Source organism: Platalea leucorodia (assembly GCF_965183815.1).
Source record: "Platalea leucorodia genome assembly, chromosome: 3".
Classification (NCBI taxonomy): Eukaryota; Metazoa; Chordata; class Aves; order Pelecaniformes; family Threskiornithidae; genus Platalea; species Platalea leucorodia.
Window position 1 is genome coordinate 24,448,239 of NC_138825.1, and position 14,622 is coordinate 24,462,860.

At 41.3% G+C, this 14,622-nt stretch overlaps 1 protein-coding gene across 3 annotated transcripts in view; it reads left to right on the plus strand.

The window, feature by feature from the left end:
- Window positions 1-14,622, plus strand: part of ESRRG (estrogen related receptor gamma) — a gene marked incomplete at its 5' end in the record, with an annotated part of 376,019 nt that overhangs the window by 129,693 nt on the left and 231,704 nt on the right. The window contains one exon of one of the 3 annotated variants that reach the window (XM_082305837.1): window positions 11,221-11,279. The exons of the other annotated variants lie outside the window; for them this stretch is intronic. Coding sequence (XP_082161963.1) covers window positions 11,221-11,279 — 59 coding nt within the window. The remainder of the gene's footprint in view (window positions 1-11,220; window positions 11,280-14,622) is intronic. 3 annotated transcript variants of the gene reach the window in all.

Sequence of the window (14,622 nt, forward strand, 5' to 3'; positions counted from 1 at the left end):
AGCGCCACATACGCTGAGGACAAAAATGGATGGAATTCCCTGTTATAACTCTTAATTATCAAAACTCATATGATACAACAGGAGAATGTGTGTGTCCTACATGCTGTGTGTTGCAGTCTAACAGAGACACTGGCTGGCTGAAAAGCCCTACAAACAAACCTATGCCATAACCTATTTTAGATTTTTAAACATTTCGTACACCAGGTGAGTAAGTTTACTTTCTAGCACACACGTACGGCTTTATGCTGTATATTCACTGAATACTCTTGAAACCAACTACATGTTTTTAAAGCTCTTTAGCTGAACCCTGTATGGTCTGAAATACCTAGGTAGTTAGCATTCCTGCCAATTTGATATGATTGAGACCTTTACTTGAACTGACCTCAGAAGGAATAGAAGACTAATTGAGGCAGCCCTAGTTCTAGCTCTCTAGAGGTGTAAAACACTGCAAATGGTATCTGGTGCATGCATAAAAAGGTTTACATAGTGGAAGAGGGATATGGGAAGGAAAAGAAAGACTTTTCTTTCTCCATTTCTCAGCAGCCTTCTCCCCCCTCTCCCCAAAGCTTCAAGAAAAAAAAAAAAAATTATTCCTATCTTAATGTCATTGCATGGTAAAATAATAATAAAAAAAACCCCACCACCAAACAAACAAAAAAAAACCCCAACAAACAAAATGCACCCAAATACAGAAGGTAAAATTAGGACAGTACTTGGGTGCCTCAAGGCTGTAATTAAAGATATCTGTATAAAAAGAGATATTCTACCTCAGATTTATGCTGGGGCGGGGCGGGGGGGGGCAGGAAAAAGGCTGAAAGTGAAACACAGCAAAAGAAATTCGTAATTCCAATGTATTCAACTCACCCATCAGAAGAAATGGCATTAATTCAGGTACCCAATTACTGTAATGTGGTTCAGAGCACCTCAATAGGTGTTTCAATCTCAAGCCAGGACTAACATTTGTAATCCTTTAAATGCACTTAAGAAATTGATGTTACAGCCCCACAATCTGTTAGGGGCCTTGCTTCCTGGCTGATTGCAAAGTATCCCACCATTAATTGGATCATCAGAATGTGATCCGCGTTCTGGTCCCCGGATTATGTAAGACTGACTTTGCTCTGACGCGCTGAACCAGAGGCTTCTTTTGCTGGGTATTTTGACCCTTAATGTAGATAAGTGGTATTTTTCATCAATCTTAGCTTGCATTAAAAAAGGGAAATGTCAATTCAATGTGGGGCGTTTAACTTAATTCAACATCTTTTAATTTAATACCTTGGAAAAGTTAGTCGTCTCCGACCTGCCGGAGACTTCTGCTGATGGAATGGTTTGCGGAGCAGGGCTGGAGGCACGTCGTTCCCGCTCCACAACACAGTCAGGTCCCAAAAGTCTCTTCATGCTTTGTCCCTGTATGAAAGGGAAAGATAGAAAAAAAACCCCAAACGGGCCCCCTGACCGTGCTTTGCCATATTGGTAATGGGTTTCCTCAGCTCCTTTGGACTGTTCCCTAATGACTGCTCTATGTGCCTGAGGGAAAAGAGACAAAAAAAAAAATTAATTCAGTGTTTACTGCCCTGTTTTCATCTTGGGCTTCAGGTTTTCTTGATTTTTTGATTTGGTGTATCAGGGTGCTTTGATTAATTCACTCAATATTCTTAACATGTTTTGGTGCTACAATAACAGCTGGTTTGGAAATCCTTTGCATGGACTAGACCTAAAATCCTATTGAAAATAGGGAACATCCTTTCTAAAAGAAGGAGGCTTTACCTCAAAAAAAATTATTACCGGAATAGGTACAGGACATGCAGTAACACCTTTTTTTCTTTTTTTTTCTTTTTTTTTTTTTTCTCTCTTGTACTACATCAAAAAAGCCCTCCTAGTGCGTCTCTTCCTGCTACTGAATGCATTTGTCCCAGTGGTACAGGCAGAAGTTCAAAGGCGACTGCAACAAAGAATTCCCCCCCCCCCCAGTGGAAATAGTAAGCTTCTCAGTTTTCTGGGAATTGCAATGAGCATCAGATTCATTTGAGTCTTGTCATGGCTTTGGAAAAAATTGTTATATGGTACGGTGTCTCTTGGCCTTATGGTTGTTAGGAGTGAAGATGGTGAGGTGAAGAGAATAACATTAGGTTTCATGACCAAAGGTTGGTGTTTCTTCTGGGACTGAGGGTTAATAATCATGAGTATGGCGATGATTTCAGTGAAGTTAGTACCTGCTACCTACATATAAATCAAAAATCACTGGCAGAATCTGACTTTTTTCAGTGTTTCAGAGAAAGAGCAAGCTCTTCTCACGCGTCACACACAGGCAGAAGCTCATAGGAATCGTTTTGCAACTGAGGCTGGCTGACTTAGGTCTCCTTTCTTTTGTTGTCTGCCAAGATCACAGTCTTATTTTTTCAACTCTCCCCTCTCCCCCCTCTTTTGCAAGTAATTAAAAAATAGTGCTGTACTGTGGGCAGGAAAAACTGCCAATGCACAGCAATGGTGACGGGGTGGTTGGACTTCATGTTTCACTGCCATCTTCTAGGCTGTGGAGACGTTTTTTGAGAGGTCTTTAGAACATTACAGGTTGAGGAAAAACAAGCTTTTGAGGCAGCATCTTTCTGTTTCATGACAAATGTTCGATCCCAAGGAGAATTGAACTGAAGAGGGTGGTTCTTGCATTTCTCCTGCTCTCCTGATGGCCAGGGCCAATTCAAAGTCTGCTGTGTACGGAAAAAAGGTCAAAACTCTGAGGCAGGGAGTTTAAATAGGAGGTTTGGGACAGTCTCGTTAGATGTCTCATACGGGTTTTGCAGTTGCTTAGGATGACGCCCTGTGACATTTCTCAGTGTGTCAGAAAACATAGCTGTCCTCGTCTTTGGTCCATGCTAATTAGGTTTTGTAGATTAGCAGAATACTAAGTTAGCCTTCTCCCTGGATTTACAGAGGCAATAAACACAGACACACAAAAAGGCTTTTGGTGGGAGATATATTTGTGATCTTGAGCACAGATAGGAAGAGAATTAGTCTGGCGTTTGGAGTGAGGTGACTGTTTATTAACAATTAACTGTGCACTGATCAGGAGGAGGCAGAGTTTCTGTTGTTGAGTTGGGGGTTTGGGTCTGTGTGAGGTTGCTGTTACTCATATAAGGTATGTGGCTCATACATAAATGTCTGACCTTGCTTTTTTTTTTCCTCCTTTCTTCCTGATATGAATTGAATAGGCAGGTAGATATATACAGTTCTGGTCAGCCTAATTGGCGCTAGAGGTGATATGGTGCTACACTAGGACAGAATAACCTTTAGGTTTAGGCTCCTGGCGGGAGCACAAGAAACGTGAATTCAATTCCCAGCAGTTCTCTGACTGGTGTCTTTAAATTGCAGTATGTATTGGTCATGGTGGTCTTCTCTCTTTTCACTTGTACAGCTCTTGGTGCAGGAGGATCTTACCTGGAACAATAGATACTGCTGAACTGTAAATAAGAACCCTGCCTAGAGATTCCTATAAGCAGGTGACCAGCTTGCAAAAATATGATACTTTTCTACCAAGCATTTTTCATGTTACAGCATTTGAATCTCTGTTTTCCTTGAAATTGCCCCCATGGATGAAGAACATGAGTTCATGCTGTAACGTTACATACTTGCTATACTAACATGCAAAGAGAAGTCCAAAGATGCATACTTATATATTATCCACGAGGAAATTACACCTACTTAAGCTTAAATATTTTAACAGGCAGTGTTGAAGGAAGCTTGTTTAGCCATGTTCAGACCTGGTATAAACAGAATCAACTTTCCCAAAGTGACTGAAGCTGTATCTACTTCAGCCAGACCCGAGTTCAGCCCAGAGACTTCCAGATAAGTACTAGTCTCACAACTCAGCTCATTCAACACCAATACAAAGCTCTTTTATGAAAGGAGAAATATAAAGCAATATAGGTAAGCCTATAATTATTTTGGCCACAGAACAAACATATTGTTTCTTCCTGCTTGGAAGGGCCTAACCTTCTGTAGGGAGAGTAGGATCTGTGATAGCTCCGGTATTGATAGCGTTCCTACAGCAACTGCGTTTTCCAGCAAGCTTTGTACTAGCGTAAGATGCTTCTGAGTTATTCCACTGTATGGAGGGGAAAGGAAACCTTTTGTAGCTTATGGCTGTGCCTTCCTGGGCAATTTGATTTTTAAACACAGACAGTGTATCTCGGGGTGTTTTGCTGTATGGAGTTGCATTGGAAGTGCGTCACTTCCAATCTGTTTAATTGGAGCGTTGGGTGACACTTCTCTGTGCTTTATCCCTGGATAGAAAGCTGATCTACATTTTAGCTTTAAGTACACTACAAGGTTGGAAAGTAAAGTTGAGTTTGCAATGAAGCAGATATATTGGCTTCCCATGTTTTGAAGACAAATGGAGTCTCATCCATCGCTGCTATACCAGTATGCCGGTGCTGTTTCAGGCTGCTTTGGGTTAGGATTTCAGTTTGCCCTTCCTTCCTAATGGGGTCCCTTGGTGGAGAATGCCATCCAAGTGCAGGATGGATGAGATGCCCTAAGGACCTGTATCAGGCTTGCCTTTTAAGCAGTGCCTTGCTGAACTGTGAACTGGGCTTTTCTGGGAGTGCTGCGTGAGGATATGAATTCAACCTGAGACCAAAAAAAAAAGGGGACAAACACCACACGCAGCAGCATATGTCAGCCTGAAAGCACGCAGTATTTGGTGGCAGTATTAATACGCATCTAAAATGATTTTCTTGTGGTGTCTTAAGTATTTCCCAGGGGCTCCTTTCTTTGTTCTAACTCCCTGTGCAAGGGGCAGAGAAAAATGGCTGGTGCATTCGCTTCGGCCACTGTCAGCGACAGGCTCGCAGCAGAATTAATTCTGTCTTTTCTAATGACCGTCAGTTACCTCATTGCCAGGGAAATGGCCCCCTCCGTCTGCAGGACCATAGCAACTAAGTCTCGTTATGCAGGACAACACGCTTCTCTCCTCCAGGCTGCCTGCAAAGACTGAAGCGTTTCCACTTGCCTGTATGGCTGAGCGGCACAGGTTTCTCTGTTCAGTAACACTTACCTGTCCCAGGGTAGGCTGTGTATCAACAGCTTGCATGTCTTCTGTTTGGCATGTTACTGGTTTTGGTTTTTCTCTGAAAACTAAACATTGTGTTTCCTTCACGTTGGGGCGGGGTGTGTGGTGTCTGTGGAAGATATGAAAGAAGTGGGCAGGATGAAACAAACCCACACGCTGTATCCATCATGGTCATATTCTCACCTGTGCTTCTTGGTTCTCTGGGAAGATGTGTTTGCAAGATCAGGTGGATATGTATAAATACTGAATGTTTTTTGCATTGGGATGCGTACTTTTTTGGGGTTGGACTCCTGCTTGAATTCCTGAGTCTGTCTTTCACACAGGCCCAGCCGCACAAAGTGTGAGTACTTTTCAAGGTAATGTTGATTAATTCAGCAAATTCACACCATCCTACACAGTGGTGCAAAACAAATGCCCCGTTTCTATTTCCCAACCTTGCACTCGCTACGAACTTTACCTGTGCAATTAGTTGGATGCTGTTGCTAAAAATGTAGGACAAAAGTGTCCTTTAAGGGAGTGCTAGCCAGCATGTTTTGATATGTTGTGAGTGATAGCTTACACGTACTAGGGTGTGAAGCTGAGCAAGTGTCTTTTAAATGGTTGATTTGGGTTTCAGTATTGAGCCCAGCTGTTCCTTGAAGTACTCTGTACAGTACAGTAATTTAGAGTGTAATGGTCTCGTATAAGGAGGCAGATGTGAATCACAGGTGAACTACTTCTGAATGATGACAAGGGTGTGAGCACTCTCCTTGCCCTTGTCTTTCCCCTCCCAGTCTCTTATTCTCCTATATATATTTTTTCTTTCTTTCCTCCCATCACCTCTTTGAAACACAGGTAGGCATGTTCCAGTGTGACTCTGATGAGCCTGCTATGTACTGGTTAATCTGGTTCTCGTGCTTGATTTTAATGTCTTTTTTCACCTTGCCTACCCTAAGAAACACATACTGCCTCAAGTAGCTTTGAATGTACCAATAAGTGTATGTTATAGAGTGAGAAGTGAAACAGAGAACATGTCTTCACCCAAGATTTGGAAGTGGTAGGAAATGACCTCTTACACTTCTTTTGCTTTTTAGATCTTTAAGCCCTAAGCCACCCTAAATCTACTGTCCCTATAAAAAGCTGCATTTTAAAAGGCTTTAGGAGGCTTGCTGACCTTGCAACCTACTTTGTAAGGAGTCTGCACCCACAGCTATTAAACAAAATTAATTTCAGCACTTCTAAATTGTTAATCTTGCGAAAGACAACTTGCTTGCTCTCCAGTGATCCCACAGGTCATCATTCTGTGAGCTGCAAGGCATCACCAGGGTTCATGGCTTTGAACATCATCAGTCTGCTTGTGGTATCCCAAATGCCTTGCAAAATTAATTCCTCTGCCCTCCACTTTTCCTCCCCAGCAGCTCTTTGGGATCTGGGCGCTTGGTGAGCTCTGTGTGTGTAGCAACTATTCACCAGTAGCCATGCCACAGATTATTCTCGTTTTAAGGTTACTCTATCCTAAATCAGTGCTTCCAATCCTCAACTCACGGTAATGAACTTTGGGCAGTGGGACGTGAATTCAGGTAGGAAATGACGGTTTTAGCCTTCAGAGTGTTAGGGTTTCTATTGAAAGGGCTGCATCTCTTGTAAGTTAAGTTTCTCCATACCCATGGGGCAGATGCTTTGCCAGGTACTAATTTCTTCTGAATCTTCTTAAGTGTATTTTTTCTGCCTGGCCATGAAACTCTGAAACATTGCCTTTCTTCCTCCAGGTAGCGATATGTGTGAATGCGCTGGGGATGGGGGGAGAAAGTGTGTGCTGTATCTGGTATTATCATGCCTGGTTGTCCCTGCTCCTTCCACCTCTTTTGTCTCTGCCACTCAAGCCAATTTCAGCCGTCCGCCGACTCTCATTTGGGATAATAGCCTCTCTTTTTACTGTTGTCTTGTCATGTTTGATTCGGCAGCACAAGGGTTTTAAATTAGCCAAAACGTTTGCATGCTGGGCTTACTCCGCTGCCACTACCAGTTGTAGAGCCACTAAACCACTTGATGCTGAAATTGATGATTGCTCGGAAGGAATAAGAAATTGTTGGTGGCTACCGGGAAGATTCATTCACGCCGAGCCCCTTTTAAGAAACCTCGGGGGGAGGGAGAGAGAGATTTCCTTCATTTTCCTGCTGCCTGGCTGGTGGTTGCATTGTGCTTGTGCCAGGTTCCTGCTGAGTGATTACAGCCTTGCTAGGCTGCGTAGTTCCTGTGATTTCAACATAAAAACAGAAGAAGAAAAATACAGAGGAAAAGGAAGGGGGGCGGGGGGTAAAGCTCCAAAGACTTGCAGTTCAATTCAGAATTGTGATGTTTTAACTCACTACCCGTTTTTTTGGGTTGTGTGGTTTTGTGGCTTTTTTTTAATCTAATTTATTCCCCCTGACTAGAAGTTTACTTGTTAGAAGTTTTGCCCAGTAGAAGGCTCTCTGTATCGGCCTGCCTGAGTTGGTGATGCTAAACCGCAGCTGGGCTCTAAGCAGTTTTTAATATTCTCTGGATTAAAAATGATCCTATCGTTAATGGGATCTGGGATCACCAAGGAACTACAAAACTTCTAATAATACCCCCACATCCTCCCCAAAATGCCTTTTACTTGATTATATTACTGTTAAATGATGTGGAGGGCCAGCATTTATAAGGGAAAAGACAATGACAGCACTTGAGAAACTGTACAAAGAGAAAACAAATGAAGCTGTAGAATTAAATGTGAATGACTAGGGTTGTACGAGGGATATATTTATATTTCAGAACTCTATACAATCCCATATGCAAAGTGAGAGAAGCATCTTTTATTTCCATTGAGTGGATTTGGTTTCTTCTTGAAGAGAGAGTATGTTTTGGCTTTTCTGTTGTTCTTGGTTTTTTTTTTATTTTTGTTGTTGTTGTTTTTGTTGTTTTGTTTTGGTTTTTTTTTAAATATTCTAGCACTAACTTCTGGGCTATGGTGATGATAGGTAGTCAAATAGTCAGAAAAAGTCAGTAAGAGTCCCATGTACATTGGCTCAGGATTTCCAAGTTCAAAGACAAACGCTATCTAACAGAGAATAGTAGCAGCTGTGATTTAAGAACAAACCAACCAAACAAACCAATCCAAACCCTGTATTAGCCATATATGCAAGTTCCCAGACAGTTAGAAGCATGGCTTCAGAGATCTAATTCATTATGCAGTGTCACAAATATGACCCTCAATATAACACAGGTGGGAATAGATTGCATAGTATCCAAGCCAAGAAAGATGTTCTCATTTGATCTAATATTGCGAACTTTATTATTAGTGATACTCTAGCACTTTTTTCCTGACTACTAAGCCACATGTTCTCTTGCATAAGATGCCCTTTTTCTGCTAAAAAAAAAAAATCTTGTAAATTCAAAGGTGTTGGCATCCAACTTTATTTCTCTCTTGTATGTAATAAATCGTGAAGAAATCATGCGAATGACTAAAGCTCTAAAAATACAAATCTAACTAAGAGGCTGAATCTCTGGGGCCCAGCAGTGGCATGCTGTTGTGCAAGTCTAGCTCTAAGGGCTTCCGTCTGTGCCAATTAACAGTAGATTGGAAAGCCAGGCGACCATGATGGGTTTAGTCCTGTTATCTGTCTCTAACTGCTGCACTGATCAGAATTGCTGATTTCTCTGCAAAATCATGACAGATGTATTACAGGAAAATGTATTGGTCGAGTAGCTAGTGAGAGAGTTAATGCAAAGGATAATAAGTAGCTAAGGCTATGTCCTCCAGCAGACTTTGATGTGGTTTGATAATATATGGGATGGGTCAATCTGCCCTATTAGCAAATGTAGCCAGTTTATGCTCTACATACAAACTAGAGATTTGATAAAGCACTAAATTAGTTTTCACAAGGTATTAGATGTTAGATACTTAATGGGATCATCATGCTTTTGCTACACTTGGTTAAGATGTGTTCTGTAACAGAAGCATGTGGCAGCATGACATTTCACCAGGAAAGGAAGCGTGTCTTGTGACTGAATCACGAGTCTGGGAATTATAACGTCCAGGCATCGCTTGGCTTCCGAATTACCATCTGTCTGATTTACCAGAGAGGTTTCTCTTTTCATATCTGCAGAATGGGACTGTGTCCTTCCCTTTTCTCTTTGCCTTCTTGTGAAGCTTAAGCCATCAGTGCTTGTAAAGTGTATTTTTTATTTATTTATTTATTTATTTTAATCCTTGGATGTAAAGGGTGCAAGTAATCATAATTCTGTGAAGCTTTGGTCGCATGAGACTAATACTGTCCCACTCTGTAGGTGCTGGGAAATTCCCTAAACTTAACAGCAAAGAATTTACAGGTTCAAGCAAATTTGAATAAGAAACCTTAGTAGAGTGTGAAAGAAGCAGCTCAGGGTTTTGATGTAGTGCTCCACAACCGCACTCTGCATTCACTCTGTGCCAGTGTTCAACTAATATTTAAAAGGTGAAGTAAAACCAATAGTTCAGTGAAGCTAGTAACATTTTTGTACAGGCAAAAATCCATTGATAAGATACGTCATATGGGGACAACATCTTTGCCTTCACACACTTGCCCCCGTTCTGCCGGTGGGGAACGTGGGCGAAGAAAGTGACCTTCCTGGGGCTGCACGGCAAGTTGGTCTCCGAAAAGAGGTCCTCGGTGTGAGTGTTCCCCTTATCCGAACTATTGTTTGGTCCACGAAAGCAGGCTGCTGCTTTGGTTAGCTCGTAATGCTTTTATAAGCTTGTTTCTTGACTATCAAAGAACTGTAAAATGACTTTTTTTTTTTTTAAGTTTTGGGGGGTTTTGTCTTGTTAAAAATCTAAAACTGCTGACAGCAGCGTATGCCCACAGCTACCTTCAGAAAACTATGCTTTAAAACCCATTAAGCATTTTTGCATTTATCACGTGAATCTAATTTTTGCTAATGTTCTTTTGCCCTGTGTTTACAGATACTGTTCTTAATAACATTTGAAATGTATAATTTTATTTTCTCTAACATCTTACTACTTATGCAAGTAGCCAGTCCTGAATGACCACGGTCAGGCTTTGCACTTCTCCTAGTGCTAGGGAGACATTCCTACCTTTTCGTGAAATGCAGCAAGAGTGTCATATATAAAATGATCCCGTTTGAAAGGATAGAAGCTGCATCCCAATATAGATCACAGTGGAAAATGACTCAAAATTACATGACAGCTTCTCCCCCGTTTGCCCCCCTCCTTCCCTTTCTCAGCCTGCTTCCCAGGCGGGCCACAGTAAGAAATGCGTTGTGTATTGTGACATTCTAGTTTACTGTTACTAATAATCCCTTTGCATCTTTCATTAGCGTGTTATTTATAGGATCGCAAAAGGGCATCGGTACCGCTCAGTCTCTGAGGTGGCGCTGCTGGTGTCCCAAGGACTGAAATGTTTTTTAAAAGCGCTGGGTCACACCCTGGCCTTGGCGGCGGGCTCGTCCTGCTCCAGCAAAAGCCAGAGCCACGCTTTGGGCTGAAATCCTGCGTTTTAAAACCCGCTGAGGCCAGCGTGCGCTTCAGATGCTTGTATAAACAAGAAGACTTTGCCTCATAACTCCTCCTAAGCCTACACCTGATGAGCCGCTCGGAGCTGGAGGGCTGCGTTTTCCCTAATAAATTCCTTTTTTTGAACCCACTTGTTAGTCAAGCGTTGTGCACACTAACTACAGCGAGGGCCCTGGGCATAAATTACTCTCGCGTGGCACTGTCTCCGAGCAGCCCCCCAGTTATGGATTACTTTGTTCTCGACTTGACAGGAACATAATTAGAACTGTTGATGAAATCTACCAAATTGTTCCTCCGTGGCCTCAATGGTCAGGAAATTTGGCTGAGTCGTATTTGTCACCGACGTAAAGGCTCTAAACACTTCATATTAACTATGTTATTAATGTGCCCTCTAATCTGTCCGTGAATTGGTAACACTTGGAGTGAGCTTGTGCTCTAATAGCACCTTGTGATGAATACATTGTAATGCTGTTAAAAAGTTTCTGGAGGGTGGGGAAAAAAAAAAAACCACCTTAATAAAAAGTGAACATTCCTAGGTTGTTTCTTTTCTCTGTATGTGCGTTTTTGTTATACAGTTTTGTTTTGTTTAATTGGAGATTCATTTAGGCTTTACATTGACAGACCGTTTTCTGTTCTATAGGATTTGCTGACATTTGGGCTGTTTCATTGCCAGAGGAGGCTTTGTGTGTCCCAAAGGAAGTGAGTGATCTGGCCATAACAAATCCTGCCAAAATATTTTAACACCGTTACGATTTTCTAATGCAATGCGTAGTGAATGTGACTAGAAAAGGATGGTGAGTCCACGAAGGGAGTTCGCTCCCTCTCCTCTGCGATTTGTCTGGTGGAACGAGCACGCAGGAGCTGCCGGGGGTGGTGGGAGATGGCAGCCAGCAGTGGGGGGGTTGGTTTGCCTCCTGAAGTGTATCACTTCACACGCAGCAATGGCTCACGCTTAATCTTTAAGCCAACCTTTCAAATTTTGGTCCTGCTCTTGAACGATCTGAGAGTCCAAGGTGTTCAGATATGGTGTTTTAGTTACGCTAAATAAGCGTGTTTTGGCTGCTGTAATTGTTCAGTAAGTTAAAACATGGAAATGTGTGCTAGGCACAGATGAGAGAGAAGGCTGAAGGTTCTAGAAGCTGACAAGCTGCTGTCTTGGCAAAACAAACTCTTATGTTCAAAACAAAGGGTGATCTCATACTTCAGTATGGTTTTGAAGAACACTGACGTGGCTCTTATCTCTATAAGCAACTGTGCTTAGATTAAGTGTTAGAACACAAAAATAAGAGTTGTCACATGTAGTGTTCAGGGGATGAAGACAATTCTGACAATGTAATGTTTAGCATAGAACTGGAAGTATGGGAAAACAATAATTTAGGTCCCTGAGCTATTCTCTAAAGCAGCAGGTAAATTAGCTGCTGTTTTTCTAATACCTTGGTGATTTGCTTATATTAAAGTTAACACCACTCACTCACCCCCACCCCCCAAAAAAACCCAAACCATGGCTAAAGTTACTGTTTAGTAAACAATTTAAAACCTAAAACCAGCAAGCAGTTCAAAATGCGCTGACTGCAGAATATCAGCCATCATCTCTTGTGCCCAACATACACCATGTTGGATTAGTCTGGCAATTACCTTCTGTACCAGGGTAAACTTATGTTGCTTTGGTCATTTTACATTCATGTAGTTAAGAATAAACAAAGTAGCTGACCCTCTGTACCAGCAAGTTTTGCTGAAGGGAGGAAAACTAAAGAGAAAGAAAAGTTGAGCACAACCGCAGCTTTGGAAGCTGCTCCATATGAGCAGATCCTTCCACTTCTGCTGAACGGTCTGAGTTTCTGACTGGGTTGAGCTATTTGCCCCTGACCTGTGTTGGCAGGTGCTCGGATGGGCATAAAGTCGGGCCTTTCACTACTAATGGTGTTTCTCACTTAGATGTTTTTGAATACCGAACAGAATTGCAAGTTCTCATGCTCCTCTCCTAAGCCCTCGTTCAGTTTTTGCCGGGCTCACTCAAACTGCATCTTCCCTGTGGCCGCTCTGTGTTATTTCCCGGGTTGCAGGGGCAATGATGCTGTTACCAGCAGGAGGGGAATGTTAACCTGGGAGTTAGGACTGACTTTGAGACTTCATTTTATGATCTTAGTATTTGTAAATGAACTGGGAATCTAACTCTGCACTTTTCTCATGCAAATCAATCTATTTCTAGTAATGAGCAATTTAAGTATTTTTTTTTTTTTAACGTGTAGTTGCCGTCTCTGGAAATCAGGATCAGAATTCAGGATGCTCAAATTAGGGGTTAGTGCATACAGATATTCTGTTGATGACTCTATTATTAGAATAAAGTAGACCAGTACTTTCCCTGGATCTGTTTCTTTTCGCTGCTTTTTGCTCTTTTTCTCTTTCAGTTCATCTTGTCTAAGTTTTTCTTCTGTTCTTTAATTTTACCCTTTAATTCATTTCTACCAAAGCCATGGGATCTTGGAGAGCTTTCTAAATAATTAGATCTTGTTACTTATTTGCAGTGTGTTCAAAACTGAATTACTTTTTCTTTCGTCATAGTCTTGTTTTATCGCTGTTCTAAATGGGCTGTTAATTGGGGCATTCTTACCCAAAAGCATGCTTTATGCTGTCGTGGCTGTACTTCATCTGTCTTTCTAATACACGCTTGCTACTAAAAAATTTTCTTTAAGTGAATAAGTATTCTATTATCCTTGAATGTTACTAGGTTTCTGGGTTTAGGTTGGGTTTTTTTTTTGTTTTTTGTTTCCAGTTGGAATGTCATGTACATACAAATCTAACTTGTGTCGTTCAGTAGACCGAAGTGCATCATGAGCAGAGCTTAATCCTGATTTCACTTTTCGTTTAAGAGTAGGAGCTAAAATTACTTCTGTAGAAACCAAGGCACTTACTCAAGGGGGAGGTTGGAAATGGGGATTTAATATCAGAATTGTGCCCTGGAATATTAATTTGATAAAACTGTATGATCTTGCTTTGTCAGCTGTGGAGAGCATATGCTAGTAGATGCTCATGTTTGAAATCAGGATTCATAGTTAATCATTCTAAGAAATAGACTTATCACTTCATAAACTCTAGGAAAGACTGTTTTCTTTTGCAAACATTTAAATTACTCAGCCATTTTATACATTAAAACTCAATTATAACTTACAGGGTATTTCAAAGAATTTTCAAAGCTATTTCTTTTAGGAACTGTACATAGACTGAGGTTTTAGCACTGAGTAGTTCATATTCTCAACTGCATCCATTGGGTTTTTTCTATCAAAATAAGGTTTCAAGAATGTTCATTACCAGACTAGTGAGTACAAATCCCAAACAGCCAGTACCACTTTCAGAACATGCAACATGTCCCCTAAAACTAGCAAACTGAAATCCCAATGTGGCTAATGAGCTCCAGAATATAGCTTAAAAAGACTTTATTTCCTTTCTCTAAGAAGGTAATGACCAGGTTAAAGTAAAGGTTTATGCTATCACCTCTCTTCTGCCACGTTATGCAGACTGCATGCAAAACACATTCAGAGAGAAATAAAAATCAAAGTGTGCTGCAGGATTTTAGGGAATGAGCTGTACCTGCTACTGAAGGGAAAAGCTTGTTTTGAGCACCACCTTCATGGTTCTCAGGGCCAACTTAATACTTGAGCTGGACTGGCATACGTTGGTGGCATTCCTCTTCAGAAAATTGCCTTTCCTCAAAATGCATAAATCCATTCTGTTTCTCAGAGCATACAGCAAACCTGATTTGACAGAGTCCAGCTATGAAGTTGTATGTTACTTGACCGGTATGAAACCATGACGTATCCAAAAAATATCTTGTCCAAAGCTGCAGAATAATCTTTCAGATTATTCATTTGGATGCTGATATCTCAGCAGAAAGGTATACGTGAATCTGGTCACACCAATCTAGGTCAGGAAATGACTGGTGTAATTGTATATAATGTAGTAGCTAGGGAGTGTATCATAAGTATGAAGACCTAAAAGATGCATATGACGCTAGTGCCGTTACTACTTAGCAAAGGCACCCTTT